Consider the following 12727-nt stretch of genomic DNA (forward strand, 5'->3'; position numbering starts at 1 on the left):
CTGAAAGCTGAATAAATAATCTTTCCATTGATGTATGGTTTGTTATGATAGGACAATATTTGGCCGAGATACAACTATTTGAAAATCTGGAATCTCAAAATATTCGCAAAAAATCGCAAAAAAATCAAAATATTGAGAAAATTGCCTTTAAAGTTGTCCAAATTAAGTTCTTAGCAATGCATATTAGTAATCAAAAATTAAGTTTTGATATATTTACGGTAAGACAAAATATCTTCATGGAACATGAAAATATACCCCAGCGACTTAAGACTGGTTTTGTGGTCCAGGGTCACCGATTACATATATAATTACAGTTTAAATTAACTGTTTTCTACTGTAATTAAAAAAAATAATTAAACAGAAAAGTAAAGGGCCTGAACTGCAAAACATCCCTAATCCTAACTGAATATCTAGAGCTTAAACAAAGGCCCAAAAATGTGTTCTCTCCCCTTATTAATCCTCAGAATAACATAAATATAACATGCATAACAAGACCTAATCCTAAAACACAGTAAAACAAGTTTTCTAAGATGACTAAATCAGCTAACTATTTGAACGCTAATCTGGAAAACCTGCTCAAAAATGTCTAAATGCTTCTTCAGGCTAGACTCTCCCTCAGAGAAGCATGAATGCGTAGGCACAGCAGTGAAGCCTGACGCAATACAACAACAAAGACTGGACTCCCCAAGCACAGCTGGACAACAATTACACACAATCAGAGCAGTGACAGCTGGCCAGCTCAGTGGAGGCCATTCACACTGAGAGAATGAACATGTGGGAGAGACAGACAGGCTCATACCTCATAGGCTAAAGCAAACGTCCCCCAGTGAATGGCCAGCGATGTTTTGGCCTGAATGTCCATGTGAATCTGAACAGCCTCTTCAGGGTCCACATGCTGAGACTTCATGATTCCTCTAAGAACACAAGTTATATCATTAATGTACTTCAAATACACACACCTGCTTTTCTGACAAAAGAGGACCAAAAGTAATTCATCAAGGAGCCAACAACATTCATAATATCAAATAAGGTTTATTTGACAACTAGATTAGGAATCAAACTGTTCTTTACAGTCTTACCTGGGCAGGTATGCTCCAATCGGGATGGCAGCCAGGTCGAATGGTCCGAAGCGTTTTCCAATCTCTTTAAATGCCGAACAGTATCCCGTATCTCCAGTGAAGAAGAAACGACAATAAGGGCCTACGACTGTCCAGCTTCCCCATAATGCTTTGTTGTCATCCACAGGAGTGCGTTTGCACCAGTGCTGTGCTGGTGTGCAAAAGAATGTGACATTGTCGTGCCCGGGAATGCGGCTTCCTACCCACCAGTCCAGCTCTGTGACATTCTCACAGCCTGTCTTCTGCATCCATTCGGCCAACCCGAGCGGCACAAACCAGCGCAAACTGGAACCGAAGCGAGCGTTCAGAGCTGCCACAGAGTCTGCGTCGAGGTGATCGTAGTGTGTGTGACTGATCACCACTGCGTCCAGGCGAGGAAGCTGTTCTATGGTGCAAGGCGGGTCACGGTAACGCTTTGGGCCCATGAATGCCACTGGAGAGGCTCTCTGGCTGAACATGGGGTCAGTCAGAAACACCAGTCCTTCCATCTCCACCAGTACAGTGGCATGACCCAGCCAGGTCGCTCTCACAGATGGGCCTGTCTGCCCACACTGGTCTGGCCTCTGCACGAAATATGGCTCCTGAATCGGCAACTCACGGTCAAGAACCTTAAGATAGAACACAAAAACTTTTTATTTTTATTTTTTATAAATGCACGATATGTAATTCTAAACATAAAATGTATAAATATAAAATTCAATATGACTTAAAATATAAACATATAAATGTATAACTTAATGTAACAGTATACTGAAGTTATGTTCCTTTAGAAACAATATTTCACCATTCAAAGCGAATTAATTTGTAACATATAATGAAATATTATGCCATTTAGCTGCCATTTTTCTACTTTAAAATCCTCTATACCCCAGAGTTCCAGAGACCTAAACAAAAAAATCAAATGTTTGTTCTGTTAATTAGTTCTGCTAATTATTTAATTAATTATTTATTCTGTCAAATGTTTATTTAAATAATCAATGTTTTAAAGCTCAGGAATATCCTTTGTGTGACATTTTAAATTCCACACTGCTGATTCAATGCATTTCTGACGAGAAATGCATTGAGTGTTTACCTCTTTGGCACTGGGAACATTACTGTTGTTCTTCTCTGTGAGGAACAGGCGAGCGATGGTGCTGTAGGAGGGGAACTGCCATGTTGTCCAGGGGTTCACAAAGCACCCATGAGAGTCCCGTCTGGAACACGTAACATCTTGCTCTTGCCTGTAATCCAGTGGGAAGTTATTCCCTGCGGTGACTAAAGGTTCCTCTGCCATGGACGCCCCACCAGCCGCTGAACTACACAAACACCTGTTAAAAACACATTTGAGCAACCTCTGAATAAAACAGCTTACACATAAACAAACAACTGTCCTGCAGAAAACTCCTGAAAATACACACATGGCTAGTAATTACTCTAATTTGTCTGCATATCCTTCTGTTTCTTTGTGCACACTGGCATTACTGTTACTAAACGTACCTATCTGTATAGACCACACATGGCCTGTACTGTCTATATATCTTTCTGCACAGCTTTTTATCCCCAACCGCAAAATTGTAGACAGTGTGGACTAACGTTACGTACCTTCTATTACGTGTTCTTTTGGATTTGTCGGACACGTCCCTTTATAAATGAAACTCTTTAAATGTACACAATATTACACGTGCACAAGTGTATACCACATACCCAGGGGGTCTAGTTATAACACATTTGTTAACGTGAACATAATCTACCGTTAAATCTGAAGAAAAAACAAGTCTACAACCAACCTGAGAACACAGGAGCAGATTATAAAACACAAAATGTAAGGCTCGCTGGGATTCGCGGGTTTGTGTTGTCAAACATATAAACAGTGTCTTGAGCTGCGCTCAATAGGTACGTACCGACGCGTCAGTCCTGCCAGCAGCAAACTCGAGTCTGTCGCGAGCGCACGAGCGCGTCTCTGATATAAGCGCATCACTAGAAGAGCTGATGTAAGAGCGGCCATAAGGGACAAAAACCTAAAAACGAAACGCGTCAAAGTTTTAACGTGTCAACACTCAGTTTGACTCTTACGAAGCTACAGGACAAGAAAAACAAACGGCTCAGATTTATGCACTCAGCGTGTTCTGCATTCTAAACTGTCATATCGCCGCGGTAATTTAGAAAACGTCTCAACAACCGCGTAAAAACACGCCGTATTTCACGGCGTTTTGGTGCGTATAAATAGCGTCGTTTACACTGTTAGATTTGTATAAAAACGCCGGTTTGGTTGTAAAGAAGTTTCAAAGATTCCTTGTAAAGAGCGGTGTGCTGATTTCCAGTCAGCCAGCAAGTTTGAACAGCCACTCAAGTCAGACCAGACTAATTCACTTCACGCTGATCCTTTGTCAAAACTGGAGCACATATGCGTGTGAACATCCCTGCTGTCTCTAAATATGATTCATCTGATGTAGAATATCATTCAGGGCCGGGTTTGATAAACTGCTTAGGCTAGTCTTACAAGTTATCTGTTTCACTGGTCATAATCAGTTACACAAAAAGGTAGATTTGTCTCATTTAAATCTGAAAGGTAAGACTGATTAACTACCTATGGGCTAATTTCTAGTCAGTCAGACTAGTTCTTAAGAAACACTTTTAACATGGTGGCTATGCTTATGCAACTGGTCCCTGATTTCTCGCATTTTTAGCCTTTCAAGCTTTGATATTTTTTACATAAGTTAAATGCACTTGCAATATTTTACCACAAGAGGGCAGGTTAGTGAAAGACTTGTGGCAGTAACAATGCATAGAAAATGTGTGAATCAGAATTCTATTGCATTCATTTTCCCCATGTGAAATAATCAATGTAAGTTGAGTATGTGGAGGAACATAGAAAAGCATGCACGTCTGTTTTCACTGTGTGTGTGTGTGTGTAAATTACGCAGATTTGAGTGTTTGAACAGTTGGGACAGAGGTGTAAAGAGTACCTAAAAACCATACTTGAGTAAAAGTACAGATACCTTACAGTGAAAATTACTCCACTACACGTTACAAGTCACCAATTCCACAACAACTTGAGTAAAAGTCTCAGAGTATCTGATTTTAACAGTACTTAAGTATTTTACTTATACTAAATATAGGCTCAAAAATTGCACTAGTCAAAGAGACATGCCAGTGATGAACATGTGGGAGAGACAGACAGGCTCATACCTCATAGGCTAAAGCAAACGTCCCCCAGTGAATGGCCAGCGATGTTTTGGCCTGAATGTCCATGTGAATCTGAACAGCCTCTTCAGGGTCCACATGCTGAGACTTCATGATTCCTCTAAGAACACAAGTTATATCATTAATGTACTTCAAATACACACACCTGCTTTTCTGACAAAAGAGGACCAAAAGTAATTCATCAAGGAGCCAACAACATTCATAATATCAAATAAGGTTTATTTGACAACTAGATTAGGAATCAAACTGTTCTTTACAGTCTTACCTGGGCAGGTATGCTCCAATCGGGATGGCAGCCAGGTCGAATGGTCCGAAGCGTTTTCCAATCTCTTTAAATGCCGAACAGTATCCCGTATCTCCAGTGAAGAAGAAACGACAATAAGGGCCTACGACTGTCCAGCTTCCCCATAATGCTTTGTTGTCATCCACAGGAGTGCGTTTGCACCAGTGCTGTGCTGGTGTGCAAAAGAATGTGACATTGTCGTGCCCGGGAATGCGGCTTCCTACCCACCAGTCCAGCTCTGTGACATTCTCACAGCCTGTCTTCTGCATCCATTCGGCCAACCCGAGCGGCACAAACCAGCGCAAACTGGAACCGAAGCGAGCGTTCAGAGCTGCCACAGAGTCTGCGTCGAGGTGATCGTAGTGTGTGTGACTGATCACCACTGCGTCCAGGCGAGGAAGCTGTTCTATGGTGCAAGGCGGGTCACGGTAACGCTTTGGGCCCATGAATGCCACTGGAGAGGCTCTCTGGCTGAACATGGGGTCAGTCAGAAACACCAGTCCTTCCATCTCCACCAGTACAGTGGCATGACCCAGCCAGGTCGCTCTCACAGATGGGCCTGTCTGCCCACACTGGTCTGGCCTCTGCACGAAATATGGCTCCTGAATCGGCAACTCACGGTCAAGAACCTTAAGATAGAACACAAAAACTTTTTATTTTTATTTTTTATAAATGCACGATATGTAATTCTAAACATAAAATGTATAAATATAAAATTCAATATGACTTAAAATATAAACATATAAATGTATAACTTAATGTAACAGTATACTGAAGTTATGTTCCTTTAGAAACAATATTTCACCATTCAAAGCGAATTAATTTGTAACATATAATGAAATATTATGCCATTTAGCTGCCATTTTTCTACTTTAAAATCCTCTATACCCCAGAGTTCCAGAGACCTAAACAAAAAAATCAAATGTTTGTTCTGTTAATTAGTTCTGCTAATTATTTAATTAATTATTTATTCTGTCAAATGTTTATTTAAATAATCAATGTTTTAAAGCTCAGGAATATCCTTTGTGTGACATTTTAAATTCCACACTGCTGATTCAATGCATTTCTGACGAGAAATGCATTGAGTGTTTACCTCTTTGGCACTGGGAACATTACTGTTGTTCTTCTCTGTGAGGAACAGGCGAGCGATGGTGCTGTAGGAGGGGAACTGCCATGTTGTCCAGGGGTTCACAAAGCACCCATGAGAGTCCCGTCTGGAACACGTAACATCTTGCTCTTGCCTGTAATCCAGTGGGAAGTTATTCCCTGCGGTGACTAAAGGTTCCTCTGCCATGGACGCCCCACCAGCCGCTGAACTACACAAACACCTGTTAAAAACACATTTGAGCAACCTCTGAATAAAACAGCTTACACATAAACAAACAACTGTCCTGCAGAAAACTCCTGAAAATACACACATGGCTAGTAATTACTCTAATTTGTCTGCATATCCTTCTGTTTCTTTGTGCACACTGGCATTACTGTTACTAAACGTACCTATCTGTATAGACCACACATGGCCTGTACTGTCTATATATCTTTCTGCACAGCTTTTTATCCCCAACCGCAAAATTGTAGACACAGTCTGGACTAACGTTACGTACCTTCTATTACGTGTTCTTTTGGATTTGTCGGACACGTCCCTTTATAATTAAAACTCTTTAAATGTACACAATATTACACGTGCACAAGTGTATACCACATACCCAGGGGGTCTAGTTATAACACATTTGTTAACGTGAACATAATCTACCGTTAAATCTGAAGAAAAAACAAGTCTACAACCAACCTGAGAACACAGGAGCAGATTATAAAACACAAAATGTAAGGCTCGCTGGGATTCGCGGGTTTGTGTTGTCAAACATATAAACAGTGTCTTGAGCTGCGCTCAATAGGTACGTACCGATGCGTCAGTCCTGCCAGCAGCAAACTCGAGTCTGTCGCGAGCGCACGAGCGCGTCTCTGATATAAGCGCATCAAGCGCATCACTGATGTAAGAGCGGCCATAAGGGACAAAAACCTAAAAACGAAACGCGTCAAAGTTTTAAAAGTTTTAACGTCAGTTTGACTCTTACGAAGCTACAGGACAAGAAAAACAAACGGCTCAGATTTATGCACTCAGCGTGTTCTGCATTCTAAACTGTCATATCGCCGCGGTAATTTAGAAAACGTCTCAACAACCGCGTAAAAACACGCCGTATTTCACGGCGTTTTGGTGCGTATAAATAGCGTCGTTTACACTGTTAGATTTGTATAAAAACGCCGGTTTGGTTGTAAAGAAGTTTCAAAGATTCCTTGTAAAGAGCGGTGTGCTGATTTCCAGTCAGCCAGCAAGTTTGAACAGCCACTCAAGTCAGACCAGACTAATTCACTTCACGCTGATCCTTTGTCAAAACTGGAGCACATATGCGTGTGAACATCCCTGCTGTCTCTAAATATGATTCATCTGATGTAGAATATCATTCAGGGCCGGGTTTGATAAACTGCTTAGGCTAGTCTTACAAGTTATCTGTTTCACTGGTCATAATCAGTTACACAAAAAGGTAGATTTGTCTCATTTAAATCTGAAAGGTAAGACTGATTAACTACCTATGGGCTAATTTCTAGTCAGTCAGACTAGTTCTTAAGAAACACTTTTAACATGGTGGCTATGCTTATGCAACTGGTCCCTGATTTCTCGCATTTTTAGCCTTTCAAGCTTTGATATTTTTTACATAAGTTAAATGCACTTGCAATATTTTACCACAAGAGGGCAGGTTAGTGAAAGACTTGTGGCAGTAACAATGCATAGAAAATGTGTGAATCAGAATTCTATTGCATTCATTTTCCCCATGTGAAATAATCAATGTAAGTTGAGTATGTGGAGGAACATAGAAAAGCATGCACGTCTGTTTTCACTGTGTGTGTGTGTGTGTAAATTACGCAGATTTGAGTGTTTGAACAGTTGGGACAGAGGTGTAAAGAGTACCTAAAAACCATACTTGAGTAAAAGTACAGATACCTTACAGTGAAAATTACTCCACTACACGTTACAAGTCACCAATTCCACAACAACTTGAGTAAAAGTCTCAGAGTATCTGATTTTAACAGTACTTAAGTATTTTACTTATACTAAATATAGGCTCAAAAATTGCACTAGTCAAAGAGACATGCCAGTGAAACGCTTTGGGCCCATGAATGCCACTGGAGAGGCTCTCTGGCTGAACATGGGGTCAGTCAGAAACACCAGTCCTTCCATCTCCACCAGTACAGTGGCATGACCCAGCCAGGTCGCTCTCACAGATGGGCCTGTCTGCCCACACTGGTCTGGCCTCTGCACGAAATATGGCTCCTGAATCGGCAACTCACGGTCAAGAACCTTAAGATAGAACACAAAAACTTTTTATTTTTATTTTTTATAAATGCACGATATGTAATTCTAAACATAAAATGTATAAATATAAAATTCAATATGACTTAAAATATAAACATATAAATGTATAACTTAATGTAACAGTATACTGAAGTTATGTTCCTTTAGAAACAATATTTCACCATTCAAAGCGAATTAATTTGTAACATATAATGAAATATTATGCCATTTAGCTGCCATTTTTCTACTTTAAAATCCTCTATACCCCAGAGTTCCAGAGACCTAAACAAAAAAATCAAATGTTTGTTCTGTTAATTAGTTCTGCTAATTATTTAATTAATTATTTATTCTGTCAAATGTTTATTTAAATAATCAATGTTTTAAAGCTCAGGAATATCCTTTGTGTGACATTTTAAATTCCACACTGCTGATTCAATGCATTTCTGACGAGAAATGCATTGAGTGTTTACCTCTTTGGCACTGGGAACATTACTGTTGTTCTTCTCTGTGAGGAACAGGCGAGCGATGGTGCTGTAGGAGGGGAACTGCCATGTTGTCCAGGGGTTCACAAAGCACCCATGAGAGTCCCGTCTGGAACACGTAACATCTTGCTCTTGCCTGTAATCCAGTGGGAAGTTATTCCCTGCGGTGACTAAAGGTTCCTCTGCCATGGACGCCCCACCAGCCGCTGAACTACACAAACACCTGTTAAAAACACATTTGAGCAACCTCTGAATAAAACAGCTTACACATAAACAAACAACTGTCCTGCAGAAAACTCCTGAAAATACACACATGGCTAGTAATTACTCTAATTTGTCTGCATATCCTTCTGTTTCTTTGTGCACACTGGCATTACTGTTACTAAACGTACCTATCTGTATAGACCACACATGGCCTGTACTGTCTATATATCTTTCTGCACAGCTTTTTATCCCCAACCGCAAAATTGTAGACAGTGTGGACTAACGTTACGTACCTTCTATTACGTGTTCTTTTGGATTTGTCGGACACGTCCCTTTATAAATAAAACTCTTTAAATGTACACAATATTACACGTGCACAAGTGTATACCACATACCCAGGGGGTCTAGTTATAACACATTTGTTAACGTGAACATAATCTACCGTTAAATCTGAAGAAAAAACAAGTCTACAACCAACCTGAGAACACAGGAGCAGATTATAAAACACAAAATGTAAGGCTCGCTGGGATTCGCGGGTTTGTGTTGTCAAACATATAAACAGTGTCTTGAGCTGCGCTCAATAGGTACGTACCGATGCGTCAGTCCTGCCAGCAGCAAACTCGAGTCTGTCGCGAGCGCACGAGCGCGTCTCTGATATAAGCGCATCACTAGAAGAGCTGATGTAAGAGCGGCCATAAGGGACAAAAACCTAAAAACGAAACGCGTCAAAGTTTTAACGTGTCAACACTCAGTTTGACTCTTACGAAGCTACAGGACAAGAAAAACAAACGGCTCAGATTTATGCACTCAGCGTGTTCTGCATTCTAAACTGTCATATCGCCGCGGTAATTTAGAAAACGTCTCAACAACCGCGTAAAAACACGCCGTATTTCACGGCGTTTTGGTGCGTATAAATAGCGTCGTTTACACTGTTAGATTTGTATAAAAACGCCGGTTTGGTTGTAAAGAAGTTTCAAAGATTCCTTGTAAAGAGCGGTGTGCTGATTTCCAGTCAGCCAGCAAGTTTGAACAGCCACTCAAGCCAGACCAGACTAATTCACTTCACGCTGATCCTTTGTCAAAACTGGAGCACATATGCGTGTGAACATCCCTGCTGTCTCTAAATATGATTCATCTGATGTAGAATATCATTCAGGGCCGGGTTTGATAAACTGCTTAGGCTAGTCTTACAAGTTATCTGTTTCACTGGTCATAATCAGTTACACAAAAAGGTAGATTTGTCTCATTTAAATCTGAAAGGTAAGACTGATTAACTACCTATGGGCTAATTTCTAGTCAGTCAGACTAGTTCTTAAGAAACACTTTTAACATGGTGGCTATGCTTATGCAACTGGTCCCTGATTTCTCGCATTTTTAGCCTTTCAAGCTTTGATATTTTTTACATAAGTTAAATGCACTTGCAATATTTTACCACAAGAGGGCAGGTTAGTGAAAGACTTGTGGCAGTAACAATGCATAGAAAATGTGTGAATCAGAATTCTATTGCATTCATTTTCCCCATGTGAAATAATCAATGTAAGTTGAGTATGTGGAGGAACATAGAAAAGCATGCACGTCTGTTTTCACTGTGTGTGTGTGTGTGTAAATTACGCAGATTTGAGTGTTTGAACAGTTGGGACAGAGGTGTAAAGAGTACCTAAAAACCATACTTGAGTAAAAGTACAGATACCTTACAGTGAAAATTACTCCACTACACGTTACAAGTCACCAATTCCACAACAACTTGAGTAAAAGTCTCAAGAGTATCTGATTTTAACAGTACTTCAGTATTTTACTTATACTAAATATAGGCTCAAAAAATGCACTAGTCAAAGAGACACGCTAGTTAAAAAACTGTAATGTTGTGGAGAAGCTGCAGAAAATAGGCAGAGGCAAGGATCTCTGTGCTGGTATTTCATGGAAAAACTAGAACAAACAATAAGGCAAAAAAGAGTTGATTTGTGAGGAGAGCAATCACGTTTATTTTCTTAAAAAAAAAAAAACAACACCTCAATTTCATAACAATAAAACAATATCCTTCAAAAAGGTCTCTTCAATATAATAGATAAATAAAATAATGTTAAGTAAAATTAAAAAGCCGAAGCCTTCTTGCACTGGATTGAGTTGGGATAGTATATGCTCTCTCATGTTGTTAGGAAACTGGCAGACAGTTAAAATTCAGTCCAGCGGTGTTCAATATAGGAGACATCAACCGCAGTGCTGGGGAGACTCCAGGAACGGCCGGAAAACCATTGGCCTGTATATATATATCAGCCTCTCCTTGTCTGAAATGTTATTAAAAGTTAAATGGTGTTTATTTGTCCCTGAAGGAAAGTATCATATCCTTGTGATCTTCCTGATGTATCAGCAGCAGTTGTGTCACACATGGCACTCATATATGTATATTAACCTGATGTGAAATGAACACTTGCACTACAACAGCATCAGACAACTAAACTGGCTATAACGCTTCTCAGTCTCGTAGAAGATAAGAGCTTCAGGAGTTTCTGTGACTTCTTCTGTTTGAGCATTTTCTGCATCTTTTTCTGTTATGGCTCTAAAACCTAACCAAACACCCCAAACGAGTAAATACTATATTTACTTATTGCTTATGTTAAAATGCTCATGTATTGCGTTATATCTAACAAAGTACCCCAAACTCCAGCACTTGTTGAGAAAGCTGCAGTGGCTAAACGTGTTAATCGCACACACAAATGCCATCAAGTTGTGGGCTTAAATCCCACCACTGCATATTATAATAACAATTTGGGTCCATATATAAAACACAAAAGAAAAGCTAATGTGCTGTGACATTTGTGGCTCAGAAGATAATTGTTTGCCTTTTGTACATAAAACTCTTGGTTCAAATCCAAGAGTTAGGCTAGTTTTGTTACATTATTTATTATTATATTACAGCTTGTTATTTTTTTTTATCATATTTCCAAATAAAATAAACAAGCATCCACCAAGATTCAGTGGCACAGTAGGTAAATTGTTGCCTTTCGATTGTGAAGTCCTGAATTCAAATCCTGCTGCTTATGTTAAAAGTATCACATATTGCATTATATCCAACAAAGTGCTTCAAACACCAGCACTTGATGTGAAAGCTGCAGTGATACTAGTGACTGTTAATCACATTCGTGGAAGAGCTACGGTTATGGGTTCAAATCCCACCACCGCATATTATAATAACCATTTGGGTCAATATATCTAAAAAAAAAACCACACACAAAAGAAAAGCTGATGTGCTATGAGACCTGTGGCTCAGCGGATAATTGTTTGCCTTTGATACATAAAACTCTTGGTTCAAGTCCAAGCATTATTAATGCTATATATTTTCAAAGTTAGTTTTTTTTATTATTATTATCATATTCCCAACAAAAAATACAAAAACAACCACTGAGATTCAGTCCTGATTTCAAATCCCACCACTGCTTATGTTCAGAATCTCACATTTTGCATTATATCCAACAAAGTGCCTCAAATGCAAACACACATTGTGAAAGCCACAGTGGCACAAGTGGCTAAATACATGTTAATCACGTGCATGGAAGAGCTACAGTTGTTGGCTCAATTCCCACCGCTCCATATTATAACAACAATTAGGGTCAATATATCTAAGCAAAAACACAAAAGAAAAGCCAATACACCATGAGACCTGTGGCTCAGAGAGTAATTGTTTACCTTTGGTACAAAAAAACTATTTTCAAAGGAGTTTTTTTTATCATATTCCCAACAAAAATAAAAACACAACCACTGAGATTCAGTAGCTCAGTTGGTAAAGCGTTGAGCTGCAATCACAAAGTCCTGAGTTCAAATCCCACTATAACTTATGTTCTATCTCACATATTGAATCTCACATATTGCATTATGTCCCACAAAGTGCCTCAAACACCAGCACACATCGTGAAAGCCACAGTGGTGCTAGTGGCTAAACACACGTTAATTGCACACATGGATGCATTGGAGTCGTGGGTTCAGATCCCACCGGAGTGTGTTGGACACAATCACTACACCACAGCTTTAAAGCCTTTATCCGACACTTTACTTGAAACTCACAGCTCACCTACAGGTGAACAGTGAAGTAGAAGTTCCTTCACATGTC

General features: G+C 39.7%; 1 protein-coding gene across 4 annotated transcripts in view; it reads right to left on the reverse strand.

The window, feature by feature from the left end:
* Positions 1-6537, reverse strand: part of LOC107738826 (N-acyl-phosphatidylethanolamine-hydrolyzing phospholipase D-like) — a 10805-nt gene extending 4268 nt beyond the window's left edge. Inside the window, exons 1-4 of one of the 4 annotated variants that reach the window (XM_016550711.1) lie at positions 6488-6537; positions 5678-5912; positions 4567-5213; positions 4287-4401 (exon numbers count right to left, since the gene is read on the reverse strand). In XM_016550711.1, coding sequence (XP_016406197.1) covers positions 4287-4401; positions 4567-5213; positions 5678-5878 — 963 coding nt within the window. In that variant the 5' untranslated portion in view covers positions 5879-5912; positions 6488-6537. The other 3 variants (XM_016550710.1, XM_016550708.1, XM_016550709.1) reach the window with 3 other exon arrangements.
* Positions 6538-12727: the final 6190 nt, after the last annotated feature.

This window comes from Sinocyclocheilus rhinocerous, unplaced genomic scaffold (assembly GCF_001515625.1).
Source record: "Sinocyclocheilus rhinocerous isolate Xijiao unplaced genomic scaffold, SAMN03320098_v1.1 scaffold3117, whole genome shotgun sequence".
Taxonomy (NCBI): Eukaryota; Metazoa; Chordata; class Actinopteri; order Cypriniformes; family Cyprinidae; genus Sinocyclocheilus; species Sinocyclocheilus rhinocerous.